General features: G+C 42.9%; 1 protein-coding gene across 1 annotated transcript in view; it reads right to left on the reverse strand.

Annotated features, from left to right (window-relative positions):
• The window catches only part of xkr6b (XK related 6b), a 76,186-nt gene extending 59,501 nt beyond the window's left edge, over positions 1–16,685 (reverse strand). Inside the window, exon 1 of the mRNA XM_006797168.3 lies at positions 15,744–16,685. Within this exon, the coding sequence (XP_006797231.1) occupies positions 15,744–16,312 (569 nt within the window). The 5' untranslated portion in view covers positions 16,313–16,685. The remainder of the gene's footprint in view (positions 1–15,743) is intronic.
• Between the last annotated feature and the right edge of the window lie 3,566 nt (positions 16,686–20,251).

The raw sequence follows: 20,251 nt of genomic DNA on the forward strand, positions 1-20,251 counted from the left end.
TTTTAAGGAGAACAGTCTCCATTCACAGGAGATTTACATTGTACTTTTCACACTTTCTGATAGTGACCAAAGCAATCGCAAGGAGGTTGTATGTGCAATTACGACCAATGTCACCCTCCATTTGCCAGCGACCAGCCACCAACCATTTTTCCCTTAGTGACCCATGGTAGCCAGGGGGGCACCGGCTAGTCTCCAGGTATGTGTGATTTTGATCTTAATAAACCAAACTGCAAATGCAAAGATTAAAAATGTTTTGTTATTCAGTCAGAAAGAACCAACTCAAGAAAATTGTTATTTAAAACTAATAATTTAAAAGTGATGAATTAATGGCATGTTACTAAATATTGCATTAATAGTAAATATAGATAGCTAACAGCTAATGCTATATTTAATTTAAATCATGAGATAAATTAATGTACAACTTATGTTTAAAGTAGTATTGTTTGTGTCACTATTCTACATGAGTAAGATAAAAATATGTTCATAAACCACATCTGTGAAGGTTCTCAGTCATCCAGGTCATCGTAGTCAAAGGAGCTTGCAAAGAAAAGCGCCAGGACTTCTTTAAGTTGCTTGAAGATGTTTCACCTCTCATCCGAGAAGCTTCTTCTGGTGAAACGTCTTCAAGCAACTTAAAGAAGTCCAGACGCTTTTCTTTGCAAGCTCTGTTCATAAATCATAATAAGTTTCTACATGACAAGGTTTTACAGTAATAATAGGAGAGCATTTTGTTTTTAGTAACACACAGGTTCACAGACACCACTTTGAGAGGTTTTCAAGTAAAGCGTTTGAGAAAATCAGGTATGAAAACGCCATTATCTGTGAATACATATTTGAAATGGAGCCCTTATGCTCTACTACTATCTATATTGCTCCATGTTTTGTTACACTGACTCGTCTTCAAAAGAGAGATTTGTGCCCACTGGGGAAGTTTGTGTGTGTGAGAGAGAGAGTGGAGCGGAAAGCTCAGCCTTGCCCAAAAAGACAAAACCCAGTCAGCAATCTCTTGTGGCAGTGAGAGGGAAAATGCCAAAGTGGACAAAAATAAATGATCAAATAAGCAACCTTCTCTCGCTTGGATGAAAATAGTGTGGGAAAAGCCTCAAAGTCTTCCACAGAAATTCTGCATCAAAATAGTCTCGAATAAATCAATAAAAAGACACCCACATATTTGATAGCGTTGCTTGATATTTTTTTTTTCTCTTTTTTTCTCCATTCCCAAGGACTTTTCTCCTGAGAGCGGACGAAAAAGAATTCCCATGCTATTTTTTTTCCCAGCCTTGCACTCGGATAAATGTTAAGCTTATTTCAAAAGGCTCCATGATTAAACGTCCTGCTAATCTTGGCGCGTTCTACATAAAAATCCACAGAGCATAAATCCATTTACTGCAAAATGTGAGGGAAGGCAAACAGCAAGTGGGGTTGCTAACAATTTTCAGGGTGAAAATGGCAACCATAAAGACGTGTCGCGTTCGGAAATGTGTTTGCTCGTCACTGCTCATCGAGGTTAAAAATTTGTAAATTGGCCATATGGCTTGGATTGCTGAATTTCAAAAAAAAAAGAAAAGAAAAAAATGGCTGGTGTGTAATATTTTCATGCCATCCAGAAATTGACAGTTTGCTAAAACTCCTTCTTGGATGGATTTTATTACACCTGGTTGTACACCAAACACAAGAAAGGACATAACACATTGGTGGAAATGTGCTGCATGAAAGTTTCTTGATATAAATAAAAAGATAAACATGTTGCAAGCACCAAAGCTGTGAGAGATGAACAAAGCATCCATTTGTGTGCCCTCACATCAGATTCTTGGTAATCTGCTGATTAAGCAGAAACCAAATACCAAAATATATCATGATCTAACAAATTTTAATACTTGCACACATTCTTCAAGAATCTTTGCAGGTATGTTTTTGGGGCACTTGGATGGACTTGTCAAGGCTCCTCTGCAAAATATGACTGTAAAGTTAAAATCAAGGCCAGAACCAAAGCAATTGCTGTGCAACTCCCTGTTCTTCTTGTTGCTACTCACTCAGATTGTGACTGTATGTTTGCGGGTGCATTCGTGTGCTGAATGAACACATTTGGGAGCAATCACACGTGTTCCATCTGAAACGTCTCCATCTAAATCTCTTGGACAGTATTGTATAGGATATACTGCATATGAGATGTTCATAGCACGCTTCTTGTTGTTTCTTCTGAACCTGTAATCCGTATAGAGGCAGGGGAGTCACAGTGGCAGTTTTACACTGTTATGTCCCTTCAAGGAATAGTGGACTAATCCACTCAGTTACGGAGGCTGAAAATATCTCACTGACTCCATTTCATCCTCAAAACACTGCAGGGGAAGAACCAAATGGAGCAATGTTCACTGACATATTGGGCCCATAATCCATGTCCATACTGTATATAATTATTCCTTATATACTAGAATTCCATGTTCATAATATTATATATATATTAAACTGTACACAAGTGTATGTGTATGAATGTGCCTAAGAAGTGGCATTGAAACCCTTGTCTCTGGGGGAAATTGACCTGAATTCAGCACTGAGACTGCTCAGTCATCTTGACTACAAACACTGCAAAGAATCAACCCGCTGCGCACATATATAGCTTAACTTTTATTTTGTGCGATGTCTGTCGTCTTACGTATTTCCCTTTCTGTCGTTCTTCTCTCAGAACCTTTGGATTTATGTTTTCTTTTTTCATATAGGTCTGAATCTGACATAAGAAGTGTTGCAACATGTGCTGCCGCAGAGCAAAACTTCACAGCATATAATCTGATGTTTTACACTATACCATATGAGACGAGTCGAGTGCTCCTGAACACTCATCGAAACATAAGGCAAAAGCACATTCACGCCGCCTATGCATGCATCCCTGTTCACACGTTTGCACACGTAGCTGGAAACAAACAGATTTAGATATGAGTAAGAGCCGACTTAAGTATAAAGTCAGTCTTGCTGCTTTTGTTGCAGAAAAGGGGGAAAGTCTGCATACTCTACAGTTCTTAAAAAACCTTTGCAAAGGCAACCGTTTCGATCTATAGAAACTTGTTTGGGCATTGCTGCTTTTGCTGCCAGGCATATTGACCACAATGCATTTAAATGGCCTGCTGAGCACAAAGCATTCAGACTCCTGTTAATATGTAATTTGCTCTGAGGACAAACAGACATGAGATAAGAGCTGAAAAACAGAGGGATGAAGGCGAAGAGTGGGAGGGGAAGCAGGAAGTGCAAAGAGCAGACACAAATAGAAACAAAGACAGAAGGATATGAGGAGGGGCAAGAGTCAGAAGAGAGAGAGAGAGAGAGAGAGAAAAATGACTGGTAAACAGAGAAAATAGTCCCAACATATGAAATGCACTTTTAATGAACCCCCTTCCCTGTTAGTCCTGAAGTGGTGGTGATGTATGACATCTAACTGATCACTGTTGGTCTCTTGAGCAGATGACCTCTCTCCTGTGATGCTCTCAGCCCTCCACAAGAACCCAATTTAGCTCTTCGGCCTCACCACAGCCACCAGAATAAAGGAAAAATCCATCCAGCCGCAATCATAAAGAAGAAAAGAAGGACACAAGAAGGACAGCGATGGACTACTGAGCAAGAGGCCTGAATACAGGCTGTTCTAAATACGAGCAGGCCACTAACATTATGTAGGACAGAACAGATGTTTTTCTTACAGTAAATGTCACGCGTGAAAGCCCAAGATGAATTCAAGCATGTGGGTTTACACATACTGTAAAGAAATGTGCACTTTTTTGTTTCCTCGTTGGGATCTGGAGAAAAGGATCGCTTTCACGAGCGTCTGTTTGCAAGAAAGCCGGAATGAGGGAAGTGTTACAGTACCTCAGCAAAAGACTAGATAAAACTGTCTCAGAGGGTAAATCCAGGCATAGCGAGCTGAGACGGCGTGCACGCTCCGCACAACATCACATTGGGGTTTTGGTTTTTCTTGAAAGTGCGTGCGCGCTTTTTGACTTTCTATCGCCACATTCCCAATTTCTCAGTGAGTGTAACAGCTCACTAAGCAGGGTATCACCATGCAAATATGAGAATGAGAAGAGAAGAGTGTGAAACACTGCAAGTGTGACACTGAGAGAGCATGAGAACTAACGGGGCTGTTCAATTATTTATAAGCAGAGATTGTCTGTTTATCAAACTGACGCCTGGAGCGTCGGCCATGATTAGACTCAAACAATGGTGGTCGTCACTGAACACTGCTGAGCCAGCTTTCAAGACACCGACTAGATATGAATAAAGCGCAGACAGCATCAAAGTGTGTGTGAGTGAGTATGTGTGTGTGTGTGCTTGTGTGTATAAATAGTTTTTCAGTGTTGGTTTTCACACTGTTAAGAATGGATTATTATGTTGTAAAATATCCAGTCATCATTTATGCACCTCTTATGAATACTTCATGTGGAAACTAATAGTTGTTGAAAAATTAACTGCTTAGACCTCGACTGTAGCATACTGTAATGTGTTAGATGCACCTGTTCAACTGGTGGTTAATGCAAATATCTAATTAGCGAACCAAATGCAACTCAGTGCACTGAGGCGTGTAGACATGGTCGCAAAAGTTCAAACCAATCATCAGATCAACTGCTGATATACTGGGGGTTTCCTCACAACCAGCCAGGGTCTGGGTTTTACAGACAATAGTATGAAAAAGTGAAAATATCAGGCGAGCTGTGGTTCTCTGGGTGAAAATGCCCTTGTTAATCCCAGAGGTCTGAGGAGAATGGGTGCACTGCTTCAATAACAGGCAACAGTAACACAAATAAGTGCTTGTTACAGCCAAGGCATGTAGAAGAGCATCTCTGAACGCACAACAAATTGAACCTTGGAGTAGATCGGCTACAGCGGGGAGAAAACCACACAAGGCACTGCCGCTGTCAGCTGAGAACAGGAAACTGAGGTTATAATTCACACTGGATCACCAGAATTTAACAATAAAAGATTGGAAAAATGTCGCCTGGTCTGACGATACTCGATTTGTGCTGCAACATTCACAGGGCAGGTTCAGAATTCGGTGTAAACAACATGAAATCATGGCTTCGTCCTGTTTTCTATCAGGCTGCTATTGGTGGTTTAATGGTGTGGGGTAGAGCAGGGCGATATGACCAAAAATATTTATCACGATATACATTTGAAAATTTGCGATAACGATATAAGTGACGATATAATTGACACGAGACAAAATACTTTACAACTCCTCAACTTTATTAGTGCAAAAAAAAAAACAACCCATCAATGTATTTTCACTTAAACAAGCAGCTGTTTTAAGTGCATTAAAATAAATATAAAAATGTAACAGTGCAAATGCAAATTCCTCGCTGACAGTTTAACAAAAAGGCATTTCCAGTGGAAACTGGCCGACATATCCTCAGCATAACCATGTATAATATCCACAAAACTTAAAAAGAGGTTATACACACACAATACGGTAATATTATGTTGAAGCACAGTACGTATCACTCCGCAAGGCTCCGCCTACGATAGCCGTAATGCTCCGACAATCCATCAAGCGGTGCGGCTTCGTAGCTTAGCAAAGTCGTACTGAAACATTTGACAGATTTTCGAGCGCCGTGTACATAAAATCGTTTCCAGGTCAGTAAACACAACCAGAATTCATACATAAGGCACACGGGATTATAAGGGACACTGTCGATTTTCAGAAAAATCAAAGGATTGATTTTAAGTGTGCCGTATTTTCCAAACAACAGGTAATAACGACAGCCCGCTAGCATGCGCTACCAAAAATAGTGCTCTGTTGTGTATCTGACGGAGGAAAGCTAAACCAGTTCCACACCACTGAAGTTGCAGCATTTTTACAAACCAGTTCTGGTTCATCTGTTTCATTCAATGATCCACTTTCGCTATTCTCATTCTGCGCATTGCGCATGCGCGTTTTACCCATATTCTATCACAATATTTCATTTTCCTATCGTTGCCCATCATTACACCGGTATTACCGTGAACGGTATGATATAGCCCAGCCCTAGTGTGGGGGATGTTTTCTTGACAAACTTTGCATCCCTTTGCACAAAATACGCATTGTTTAAATGCGATGGTCTACCTGATTATTGCTTCTGATGGTGTCCGTCCTTGACAGCATGCCAACCTTCTGATGGTTGCTTACAGCAGGAAGCACACAGCATGTCTTAAAACTCAAATCACCTGAAACTGGTTTCTTGAACATCACAGTGAGTTCACTGCACTCAAATGGCCTCCACAGTCACCTGAGCTCCTTTGGGATGATATATGCTCAGGCTGTAAAGTCGTTAAAAGCCTTTTGAACCTGTTTGTTCACATTGTTATGTAAGAGTCTGCTGAAATATCTTCCTTAAAGTGGCAATAAAACAACTTTTACCCACTTGCAGAAAATATTCTTGCTTATATCAAACCAGATTCTTCCAGCTCCTTACACAACCTGCAGAAGCAGAATATGCCGTGCGTCCTGTTGGAATCACTTGTTTGTGAGTTTTTATTTCGATCGGCAAAACACTTGCATACTTTGCATTATTATTCACTCTAATGTTATATGTTCTACTCGATTTATCGGTTCAATTACTGAGAGAAAGACTGCTTTCTGTTTGGCTTGATGTTTGCCTTCCTTCACCTGTTGCTTGTTTTTCTCCACTTCACACTGAACAGCTTGTGTACAGTCAGCTGGTGTGATCTCGTGGGCTGCCTGCAGCTTCTCTGAACTAACATTATTTTGCCTTGAGTTGAAAAGTGGCCATAAGCTGCACCACACACACACACACACACGCACTGCACGGCCGGGTGTTGATTCTCAGTGGGATCTGCAATACCAGCAAACCTTTTTAAACCTGTTTTTCTGCCCTAGCATCGAAATCTCATTCAACGCACCTTCGAAGACGCTTCAGATTTTACAATGAAAGACTGTGCCCTCTCCCTTTTTTTTTACAACGTGAACTATGACTTGCTCTGTTGCATGCGGTCTTTTCAGCAGAGCATAAATAAGTGGCCGTGTGGAAAGCTGTGAATCTAGAGGAATGCCATGAGCTGCGAGAATAGAGCCATTACGCCACAGGTGGACTCTTGAACTGAGGTGTAACAGTTTCCTGCAGGAACGAGACGTTTTGTCAGGGCGGAAATGAGGAACGGAACGTGGGAGATCTGAAAATGGGCTCTGCAGGGAGCATAAGCTGGGTGGTATGGCAGGATAAGGAAGGCAGGGAGGGAAGAGGCGCTGTGTTGTAATGGGGCAGGAGCCAGATGCTCCAGTTTCCTTGACAGAAATGGAGGTCAAATGCAGCTTTATGTGAAGGCAACACAGAGAGAGAGAGAGGCACAGACATAGAGAGAAATATAGAGGGGAGGGAGGCAGCATCATGACTTTAACTAGTGGTAAGGGACACTGCACACCGTGTAGAGAGTCCCATCTTTCTAACTACAGCAGGGGAGGATAAGACTGTGTGGTGTCTACTTCCAGGATAGATGAAGGGGGAAGTAATGGGGTTTATAAGGAGGCTGAGAACATTAATAGATGTAAGTGAGAGAGAGGGATAAAAATAAAAACATATGTTAGGGTAGACAGAGCTTATGAAGCACTAATGGATAGAGAGACTATACGGGGAGGACACATGATGAACTCAAATGGTCCATCTGGGAGTGTGGGCCTCACCTATTCCAGGAGAAAAAGGGGCATAAATATATATTAGAGATGCAGCTATTAGGCAAGGGACTCTAGATGAAAAATAGCTTTTGTATGCAAGTATTTCAGCTCGCACTGGATAGCCCATGGGCCCACGTAATGATTTTCTCTGAGTAGAATATGCAGTTGGGTAATGGGGGAATATACATCACACGTGCTGTTGTGAAGGCTTCAAAGGGGAAAGTGGCAAAAAAGGGCCGATTTAGGGTTTTGTTTAGAGGAGAATGGGATTAGCAGACAGTTGTAGGGAGGACCGGGAACCGAAATGATGCAGCCAATAAAACCAGCCGCACGCCACGCTGAGCAAACAAGAGACTTCAGAGTCAATAAATCCTACATCGTCACAAGCCAATTTCCACAAGCTGGCAAGCTACAACTGTAGCGAGCAGCAAAGGCGAGTGTAAACATGTTAGCATACACAAAGGCAAATTGAACAATACTCTGAATCTGGCGAGTATTTGTCTAATCAAATGTAAAGATAAGGCTGGGTTTGAATGAAAACACCCATGTTAGCCCCGTTCTCGGGACATTTTTACACTGTTTGAGGCACTCACAAGCCCACTGGTGCCTTTTAAAGACATGTTTACTTTAGAATCATTAATAAATGTACGGTTTCGTACAACAATCACAAACAAAACAACAAACAAAAGGTGACGGGCAGTTTAAGAAGTCGTTTGATATTACTGCCAATAAACTGTACATAAAAGATGGACATAGCCCATGTGATGTCACCCTCATTTTAATGCCATGCAGTGATTTAAATCACACTTTAGGTTCTTAACATGGTCAGCACGCCTGCTTTCAGAGAATGTATATGAATCCACCCCACAGAAACAAATCCTTGCTATCTGGTGCTACACCTTCATTCACCAAAACTGGAACACAGACAAGCCGCATTATTTGTCATGTAGTCTGATAAAAATGCTCCAAATGTCACCAGCGTCACAAACACGCTTGACTCAATCAGCAACAAAAGGCAGACTGTACTCTCTAAGGAAGAGAGTGAAGGAGATGACTTCAGGCAAAAGGAGAGAGCCACGGGAGGACAGGAGGAGTTCACTGCCAGCTGACTCACCACTCTCTGATCAAAGCGCCTTGAGAAACAGGACCTGGAAATGTGTTATTCTCAAGGTGTGTGGTACCTGTAAGAGAGCAAGATGCTGTGACGTGAGACTGCATATAAAGAGGTGTATAAAAAAACAGCTTCTCCCTACTCCCTTGAGGTTCATGTACACACGTATGTGTGTGTCTGTGTGTGTGTTTGTGTGATCCGCATACAGATCTCTGTCTGGTAACCCATCTGCCCCCCGTGTGCTTGATATTCAGTCATGAGCCTGCCTCTGTCTGTTGAACAGCGTGGAGAGGCAGAAAGAATTTAGCATCAGGGCCTTCAGGCGTCTACGACAAAATATTGTTTTGCTTAGGAGGCCAGCCTGAGGCGGTTAAATCAAGCATGATCACATGCTTTTTATCCGTATTCATTTGCCCTGCACTGAACTTAAGAGCCTTCTACAGTGACAGCTGGCGTTGCCGCCTGTAGAAACAAGACTGGAATGAACCAACACGTTAGCTACTCATTTATTTACGGGGTTACCCTTACGTACCCATGTGTTGTCAAAACCCTCCGCTAAAGCTTGTTGAGTCTTTTACAAGACCCAGTTTAATCGCCCATCTGTTTATTAAGAGGTGAAACATCTGGATTTGAATACCCACTGAATGAAACGTTTTCCAGCAATGCTGCAGCCTCAACCGAAATCATGAAGAAACGGAACCAAAACAGCAATTGAGTTCTCTTTTTCAACTCTCTCCCCCTCATCTCCGCTTCTCAAATGACTAAGGCAAATATTTCTCTGCCATTTATGGCTTTCTGTCTCTTTACCCCCGGCTGCGGCGCATTCCCGAGAAAGCCGGCTTTTCTGGTATTTTGATGGGCTCCTCTGTCACATAATTGGGGGTTTTCTTGGAGAGCTGGCTTTAAAGGTTTGTTCCCTGTTATCACTGCTAATGAGAAAATGAGCAGCATTACACTGATGTGATCCACCAATTGGAATGTAATGTGCTGCCTGTAAATAACACACAACAGAGGTCGATGTGCACCTGAATTTAAAAAAAAACCAAGTGTTTTGGTGTCCATGCACGCATGCTCTTATCAGCTTTTTGTTCTCTAAAGGGAAAGCATATAGAGGTTTGCTAGCTGATGTATTTTGATGTCTTTAGCATGTAAATATAAATACATAATATGTTTTATATATCTTATTTTAAAGGAGATTCCCTGTCTTTGCTACCAGCAAAGAGAATAAGCAGTCCAATAAGACCCCAGGCATCGATCGCTCCTTCCCTTCATTCCAAAAATACTCCAGTGCCTCCACGGCGGAGGGAACAAGATGTTCCCATCTTTCACCGCTTTAAACTCTCAATATGTAATTGCCAATCACCAATCCATCCGAGCCTTCATCGTTCCCTTCTCTCACCCTCTCGGCTGTTTGTTGTTGTTTTTTTTTTTGTCTTTCTTGTGTTTTTTTGCATTGACATGTCAGCTGGTTGCATTGAATCATCTCAGTGTCTTGCTTCACTGCGTCTACAAACCTTTTTTGGCAACTACAAGCAGCCCAGCCAGCCAAGGGAGGCTTTTGTTGACTCCTTCGCAGACTGTATTAATATTTACCAGGCTCTGAAACACAGGCAGACATCGACCATGAGGCGATTCCTTCGTGTTGCTTGGTGGTAAGCCCGTTCTTGTTTTTTGGATTAAAGCATAATCCAAGCAACCAGATTTTGCAGTGTTTAAACATTGCTTGCTGCAGTAAGGGGGTGTGAGGAATTGGTGGGGGGGTGGGGGTGGGGGTGGGGGAATCCCCACGCTGTTGGCTTCTGTTCAGCTGGAGAAAAAACCAAGATGCTCGTAGGATTTGAGTGACGCTATATGTTAACCGGTCTGAGTAGCAATCTCACTGGCAATTCTCCATATACACTGCAGATGTTTCTTTTTTCATTTTCTTGCACTGAGTTCGAAAAAAAATGTATAAGAGTGGGAAAAAAAGCAGTAATACATCCCACACACAACGATGATCTTAGACACCATCTTTAAAATACTACTTTCTCGCTAACCAGATTGAAACCTTTCAGCCTACTCTATTGATTCAGATGGACATAGCACAATGAAAAATATACATAAACCCATAATACTTTCAAAGTTTTCCCTTGTGCGCTGACAAACTGTCAAGAACCGAGTGACGGTTTAAAGTGTGTGAGAGAAAGGACTCAAAATGTGCACCAAATACAAAATAAGACAAGCAAATTTGATCATATCCAAACACGGTACGCAGTTCCCAGATGACCCCTTCATCACTGTGGTTACAACACTGTGAAAAAACAGAGCTGCATATGCCTGGGAGACAGAAAAAAAAAAATCAATACACAGTCCCATGTATACTAGCACCCTTTAATATTCACTGAGTGTAATCTGAAACCAGGACCTCATAAGGTTAAAAATACCAAGATGAGGCGCTGAAACTTTCTTGGTGCTCGAGGTAGAATTTCAGCACTGACACCAGCAGAGCAGTCGTTTCACAGAGGCTCAGCTCCCCAGCCTTTTTCTTATATTCTGACAAATTATCACCATCTTTCAGATCACTTCTCAAATGCCAGTTGTGATCACCAAAACCTTTAAAAGAAAAACAACCTCTTCAGAAGGATTTTGTTTTTTCAAACAACCCACATGGCTACCTACTGGACTTATAAAAGCACCAACATGAAACTTTTAATTGTCCATCCATTCGCTTCCGCTTATCCTTTTCAGGGTCGCAGGGGGCGCTGGAGCTTATCCCAGCTATCATAGGGCGAGAGGCGGGGTACACCCTGGACAGGTCACCAGTCTGTCGCAGGGCCAACACACAGGGACAGACAACCATTCACACTCACTTGCACATTCACACCTAGTGGCAATTTGGATTTTCCAATCAACCTATCCCCACAAACTGCATGTCTTTGGACGGTGGGAGGAAGCCGGAGTACCCGGAGGGAACCCACGCAAACACGGGGAGAACATGCAAACTCCACACAGAAAGACCCCGGCCTGATGGTGGAATTGAACTCAGGACCTTCTTGCTGTGTGGCAACAGTGCTAACCACCGTGCCACCGTGCTGCACTTTTAATTGTCATTCATAATATACCACGTACAGTCTTTTATCCAGGGCTGAACGAGACAATGTTTAAAACGCTGAATGGGAATGGATGTCTCAGACTAGCCACTTGTTGCTCTGATGCATATTTTCTTAATGTGCCCTTAGTCGGGGAGCTGACGAGAAACAGCTTAAAAAAAACAAAAAAAACAAGAATGGCCAAAGTTAATGCAGAAGAATGTGAAATATTCTGACCTTAATCATTAAGGTTGGTTTAAAAAACGACAATACTGGATGGTTCCAACCTCTTAAAATATGTCCACGACTTCCGCTTCTTTAACCTGTGATGCACACTTTCACCTTCAGCCAACAACCACACAAGACAGAAGACAGATGTGTAGGGACATGTAACCCGAATGTTTTGCCTAACATCTGGATTCCTTGTTTAAACCAATAAACGCTTCAGTCGTGTTAGAACAATCTTTAAAAATGTTTTGCCAAATACCAGTATCTGTGGCTGAAGAAGCAATGTGATGTTTATGCATTCACTTTTTAGTGGTTAGCAATCGCTGCTGCACAAGTGTTGCTCACTTTGGAGGAACAGCACAGGACCTTGCCACTTTTACACAGCTATTAGAATTAAAAAAGAGAAGGGGTAGACTATGCCCCGCCCCGGTTCTGCGGGGAATTCCCAACCTCCTGAAACCATCTGAAATTTCTGTATGGATTCCTGCAATGAGGTGCGGATGGATGCAGTTCTCTTTCAGCCAGGCGCTAATTTGGGCTTACACTGATTAAGCTGTTCATCGTGCTGCCAGGAGACCGCTGTGTATGTGCGATCCGCTAAGCGTATGTGAGGAGAATCTCTAAAGCTCAAGGAGACACCATCAGCGGTGCTGGCGACTCACGGGGAGAGAGGACATGAAAGAGCTACGGACAGCCGGTGTCATAGTGGAATTACAGATGGGAGAGGAATCCTCCCCACTCTGTCAACAATTAACAAGCAGATAACTGCAAAACAAGCTCGGCGATTCTGTCATCGGCTCGGTCCTCAGGTACACAGAGAAGGAGAGGGAGGAAAGAAAGGAACTAATTGAATGTAGAATTGAAAGTAGAACTCAGTAATGAGACATGACGAGGCAGCGTTTTTGACTCCTGTCAGCACTTCAGGTTGTTTCCTCGTATTAATGATGGCAAAACATTTCACAAACTGATACTGCAGCAGCTCGCCTGAGAATGGCCATTATTGGTCATTTGAAATCCAGTCATGAAAAAACAACAACATCACCCATAAAAGAGACAAAAGACATGCTTCTCAAAGTTCAGACACAGCTGATGAAATGCAACAAAGTGAACTAGGTAGAGAACAGTTTAATATATACGCACGCCACATGATGCAGCGCAGTATGACAACATATGCTGCTTATTGGCAGGGTGGCATCTTGCAGCGTCTAATAATCTCCATATCAACTGTTATCCCTGTGGGGCTCAGGTTATGAACTCTCACTAAGCTGACAAGAGCAGCTTCTGACCCTCCACTCCAAACCAGCAGCCAGGCGGATCATGTCCAAAGGGAGAAAGGGCCTGACAATGATCCCCTGCCCCCAGGTTTTGTGCTGTCACAACATACACACCAACACATTATGTTTCCTTGAGTTCCTCATAAGCAATGTTTAATCACTCCGGTCTGTTGTTGCACTTTAACCATCTTGGATTTCTCTTGTGCAAATTCTTACTTTTCATGTTCATGCAAAGTTGAAGTTGTTTGGTATAAACTTAACTTTGCTATTTTACGGTTATGCAGCTGGGGTCAGGGGAACAGTTACCAGGCAACCAGAGGAGATTATACAGGAAGAGTCAGGCTGGGGTCCCCCATTTCCATCTTTGAGCTTAGCTAAGCAAGCCAGCTGCATGTGGAAGTTTATATATTTAAAATGATTTTTTAAAATAGTTCAAGTGTGGCACTGAGCTCATTTAAATATGGCAATAGAACAGGAAAAAATACCTATTTTCCAGCTGCTATTATATAATGCGTTTACTGGAGTTCGTAGGCACCTAAACAAAGATGCACACAATCATATCAGACTAATAACACTACTGATGGCTCACTTCCATTTACAAATCTCTGTAAGCCAAGCCACTGAGCCAGCATGTCTACCAGGACCCTGGTGTAATTAATACAGCCATAATCAATTATATTGTTTACATCAGTGTTTTTCCTTACATGCTGAATATCTGAAGAGAAGCAAATATCTAATGTGTTTCAGCAAATGCTCAGTGGTATTTCTCTAAAACAGAGTGTGCAACAATGAGGTTAGGCAAATTGGGGTTCTCTCCATTTTTGTACATTTTTACTTAGGATGCATATGACCAACCACTTTTACCATCAACACAAGCAGTGTCTTTGACTGGGTGCCTGACTGGGTGCACTCTCCATGCCCTCAACCCACTACAGACATGAGCAAAAATAATCAATCGAACCACACTAGAGTAAATAAACATGAGCCAATGCAACTGCAGCTAATCAGTCTAACAGCCTATAAGTGTACCTCAAAACGGGTTGGATGGGGGAAAGCTACTGGAGACGCACCAGCAAGCACTAAATTTAACTTTAGTGCAGTAGTGAGGTTGTTTTGGGTTGTTGTTGTTTTTTTGTTGTTGTTGTTGTTTTCAAGAAAATAAAAAGGACATTGGGCTTTTTTTTCTTTACACTAAACTGCAAGGCTCAAAATTGGAGAAATGGCACGAGATCTATCTAATTTAATTGCCCGTGCCATTTTTTCCATAAAGGTCAGTGAGTTTTAGTTCACATTTTACTCTTACGCGTGTGAGTAATTTAGCCCGTAGCACAGATGTTATTGTGCATCACACTAAAACCAGTCATGGCTTAGGAAAAAAAATCCATTTGTCCGATGAGGAGCAAAAAGGCTGCTCTCAAACACAAACACCGTAAAAGAATGAGGTGGACGCTTCCGCCGGTTCCCACGGTGTACTGCTTTACATTTTTCCCCACTTCTCTCTGGGCAGCCGTCATGCATTACTTTTTTTTTCTTCCATTAAATGCCAGCCACTGCGTCTGTCTGCACCAAAAAAAAAACAAAAAACAACAACAACTCGTCGGCCAGAAGCTCCGACTAAACAGCCCACATATAGTAGGAGAGCTATGCGCACCGGTGTCACATTTACTACTATAGACTCTAGATGTCACAGATTGCGCGCCTGAGATCTACACATTTAAGCATCTCCGTAGTCCCCCCGGCTCATCAATTTGCATGGCCAAAAAAAGCGGATTTTGGTGACCAAAATCTGTCGAGCGTCGCAGAGGAATCGATGACATCATGTCTGTGGGGGGAAGATGTAGTTTTTGCGAGCCGTGAAAACAGATGCTCGTCTGGCCTCTGGTTGGAGTATCTGATGCGGGGAGGGGAAAGCGGGTGCATTGAGGCGACTGTGCACTGTGATGTGAGCGACACACACACACACACACACGCACACACACTCACACACACACACACACACACGAGCTTTAGGTTACTACCTGCTCCGTCTGAGCAAATAGCTCTCTTCCCTCCCCACAAAAGCGCAATGGCGCACTGTGGTGCACGCACAGCGGTGCGATTTCTGTGCAGATGTGGACACATTTGCGCAACGAAAACGCGCGTGGTGTGACTGAATGTCGAAATAAGCAGAAATGTAAATGCATACATGTGAGCCACAATGAGGCTGAGAGCCGAGCGTAACGGCATCACCGTGGTGCTGATGTGTTTTTTTTTTTTTTACCCCAGCCATGTACACAAGATCGGGTTATACCAGGTGACAGTCAAGAAGAGGTTAGAAGGCTGGCTGAGTGGATAGAGCGAGAGGAGCTGGAAACACTGCGCTTTTAGGAGCTTAACCGATTCTTTTGAGGCCCAAACTTAAAAGTTTGTCTTACCTCCACACTTGTCCCATCTGAAAGATGTGTATAAGGGTCTGCCAGACCCAGACGGAGAGGCGGCAGCACCTGTCTCTTTGCAAACTGGCTGTAGCTCTACGACTACTCAGCCCCTCCACGGAGCCCAGTCCTCCCCCCGTGTAATCCTGGACAAACCACCTGAAGCTCAGGATCTGAACCAGAACCGAGGGCACCAGCACGAAGAACAGGGTCAGGCCTGACCACAGGAAGTCCTGTTTGTGATAATAGTCGACGGCCAGCCACAAATCGGTCCCCACGTCCCAGAAGAACACCAGCAGTGCCAGGATGATCCACAGGCAGTCCAGCCAGAGGCGTTCCTCCTGCGGTGGTCGCGCTGCATCTCTTCCCTTCCCCTTCCCCTTCCCCCGGAGGTAATGCAGGCAGGCGCTCCGGCAGCCCCAGTAGCACGACGAGGTGTTGCAGCAGTGACAGATGTGGAATGAGCTGCCGTCCCGAGTGTCGTCCTCTCCCGTCCCCACCACCTCGTCCAGATTGTGCAGCTGGGCGAAACCGGTGACGACCCCGCGACCATCGGATTTCGCTGCCATCTTTCCCTCTGATGTTCCCACCTCCTCCGGCTTCCGGGGTTCGTGACGACACTTCCCTGACACCTGTTTTGCACCCCAAATGTTGGAGCCATCTAAAAGCGGGGTGTCAGCGCGTCGCCGTCGCTCGCTCCGTCCCCAGAAAGCGCACCGGTGGCGCAACAGACGCGGCACATTTTCCCCTGCTTTCCCTCCACTGCAGATCTACTCCCACCTGGCAACAACAATCTAATCTGCGAGTTCAAACAATTTAATTGGCAACTCATGCGTCCGACTGCGATCCAACAATTTTTACCTGCGCATTAATCTCATTTCCTGCTGTTCAGTTGTTTCCCATCTCTGCAGCTCGCCTCCAGCTGCAAGCGGAGTGCCATGAGCAGACGGTCCCTCCACTGTCCCACGCCGACGTAACTCACCCCCCTCCTCTCTCTCTCTCTCTCTCTTTCTCTCTCTCTCACACACACACACACACACACACACACCTACACAAACACACACACACACACACACACACACACACACACACACACACACGCACACACAGACTCACTGCCAACGTGGTTGCCATCTAGTGTCTCATTTGAAGCCCTAAAATATGCAGGAGTGGGCTGACTGCATAATGTAGATGGTGATTTGGTGATGACTTGAGTGTTTGAATCAATCACACTGACACCGTTTGGAGTCACTGTTTGTGGGATGCAAACAGAAGCTCCTCCGTTTACGCAAAAAAAACAAAAAAACAAAAAAACAAAACGTCAGCTCCCGAGAGTTTACGTGAACTGCTGTGGTTTTCGCTAAGCGCATATGAGGTTATTTTCTCTCGTAAATGTTTAGACCTTTAATACAAAAAGAGCGATATGGGTAACTTCTATACAAAATATAGCATGGGGTTTGTTTCAGTGGGAATTAGAGGGGTTAAGCGTATACTGAAAAGCACCCCCACCCCACCCTCGGGTTACATGTGGGAACAAAGAGCTGGTGAGTCCGCTGCAGGCTCAACGACTGTGATTAGAATGTGCCCACTGAGCTGCCACGCAGGGTCATATCCAATGTGAGATTGATTGGATCATGTCCGCTTCACCCCCGCTGTCTGCTCAGCTCTGCCTGTGCGGACTTGATGGGAGCTGTCTAGTGCTGAATCCTCGAGAGCTCTGTCTTTATACCCGAAGGCCCTAATTGAGAACTCTGAACTAGTTATCTATCTAACAAGGTTACTGTAACTAAACTGAAACTGAAAATTAACGTGAAATATACAATTTTAGTTTGTTTGCTAAAATATTTTTTTGTAGGGAAAAAAAATCAAAATGAACTGAAATGATTTTGCGAACAACTAACTCAAATAAACTCAAACTATAAAGAAAACATCTTTAGGTTTACTCCTTGTCAGTCTGGCAAAATGTATTATCACAGCTTGCCTGATGAGGCTTTAGTTTGTACTGAGACTTAGCATTTCTACAAAACTGTGAGTCAACTGCTTTCAAAAAGCTCTGTTTTGTATTGTGCTACTTATGCTGATTTTCCTATATCTTGCCTCTGGCATGTTCCTTCATACAATATTAAATAAAAACACTAAAACTAATGAAAAACTAAACGGAAATACAAAAAAGCCCTAACTAAATAAAACTAACTTAAAATCAAACAGTCAAAATGAAATTAAAATGAAAACTAATTGGAGGACACAAAACTATAACATGTCTGGTACTCAACTAACAAAAGCATCCCTAAACATTTACACTCACTGGCCACTTCATTAGGTACATCAAGTCACCATCTTATTAATGCAGGTGTCGAATCAGCCAATTACATGGCAGAAACACTAATTTACATTTAGGGGTCAGGCCTAACTAGTTGATATTCAAGCTGAGCATCAGAATGTGAAAGAATGGTGGTTTAAGTGATTTTGAGCGTTGGATGGTTGTTGGTGCCAGACGAGCTGGTCTGAGTATTTCAGAAACTGATGATCTGCTGGGATTTTCCCACACAACCATCTCTAGGGTTTACAGGGAATGGGCTGAAAAAGAGAAAATATGAAGTGAGCAGCTGTTCTCTGGGTGAAAATACTTTGCTGAAGCAGGGGTCAGAGGAGAAGGTCAGACTGCTACAGCAACAGGCAACAGCCAGAGCATAAGAGCATCTCTGAATGCACAGCACATCAAATCTTGAACCACACCAGACCACACCAAGTGACACTACTTCGCTAAGCTCAGGAACCAGAGCTCAATCCAATAGTGCATCTTTGGGATTTACATCAAGGATATGCAGCCAACTGCAGCAACTTTGTGATCCTCATGTCAAACAAAATCTCTGAGGAGTGTTTCCAGCACCAGTTATTTGGCTCAGAGTAGCAGGTATAACTTCGTTAGTACCTCAGGTCTCTAAACAGTGCCTTGTGAGCAGCACTCTGGATGCACACTCAGGTCTAATGGCCTGGGGTAGGCAGTGAAAAAAAGGCCCCAGAGCAATAATAATTAAAAAACAAAACTGTTTTCTTGTAATAACAATAATTTTACACACAAAAAAGCAAAACACAAACCTACAGTAGTGGTTTGGATCAGAGATGAGTTACCTTTAACCCTGTGAGGTCAGTGATGACCCCAAACCTGGTCCTAAATCCCAACATTTTGAGAGATAAACAAATAAATACTTATTTGTTAGAAAAAGCAATGTAAATAGCTGTTACGTGAGTCAATTCAAATATTTTTATTTCTAATTTGCAAGAACATTTTCTTTTAATTGGTGGGAGAACATTTTAAACATACAAAAATCGACACATCCAGACAGCATGGGATCAGATGGACTCCAAGGGCTGAAAGAATACAAAGCAGGAACAATAAGGCTTTTTTGAGGAGTAGGTCTGGGGTGACGGTTTTCTAAGGGTGGCATACGCAAAATTATTCAGGCAGTATGTGTGTGATCCCCACCCAAGTACAATCCGCGAAGCAGTGTGGCTTTACTTCAAATGTAAATGTGGCATCCTGTGAATAATATGTTCAGGTTGAACAAATCAATGATGCACTGTAGGCAAGGCTGTGTTATGATTTCAGAGTTTAAATCAATACAAGTGGCAATGAGAAGCTAATAACAAGACTGTGGGATTCTCCTCTACTTTGGATGAGTATTAGTGATGCTCTAAATAACATCTATCTGGCTTATGTTAAATTTTACCATGTGTCACTTCTACTGATGTGAAAATTATCCCCAGAATATCAATGTATAAATCTAAGAAGGCAGGTCATGCTTTGTTTTTGTTTGTGTGTGTATGTAAATGTATATAAACCAGGAATAGAAGACAAAGAATGAGAGAAAAAGAAGTTCTAATCAATTACAAAACAGAAACACTGAGCTCTATCACTATTCATTGAAGGAGCTTAATCAACTTGATCAGAGGCAATAAGCCTACTGATGGAGCACAGAAGTGCAAATCCAGACATTTGTCACAGTGAAAAATCACAACAGATTCTGGTGTTAGACTCCGCAACTACATCGAAGTCATTATCTGCCTTGACAGACAGCTCTGATTCACTGGACATGCCCAAAATAACATCACACAAACAAGAACCATTCAGAACAGAAGGTTAAAGTGAAGGAATGAATCATAGATGAGATTGTCTTCATCAGAAGATGAATGAAGAGCCCGGGTGAGTAATTGGTGTTGGTGTGGGTACTAATTATCCAGCCCCTAAAATTTGCCAGACGATGTTCCAGCATGTTCGGAACTCCTCAATAAATGTCAAAAAAATTGCTCTGTGGGAAGTGTGGGAGTGAGCATTCAGTTCCCTCGCGACAAATTTGGACACTTAACAGATCACAGTTTGACGTTAACTGGGAGCCTGTCAGTGCACCTTTAATGGGAAATGTGGGTACGTCTTTGGCAAGAGTTACATGCAGTGATTTCCCACGTTCCACGGAGTTACAGTCATTATGCTTCACCCACTTTTATAT

This window comes from Neolamprologus brichardi, chromosome 15, assembly GCF_056152115.1.
Source record: "Neolamprologus brichardi isolate AB-2024 chromosome 15, ASM5615211v1, whole genome shotgun sequence".
Lineage (NCBI taxonomy): Eukaryota > Metazoa > Chordata > Actinopteri > Cichliformes > Cichlidae > Neolamprologus > Neolamprologus brichardi.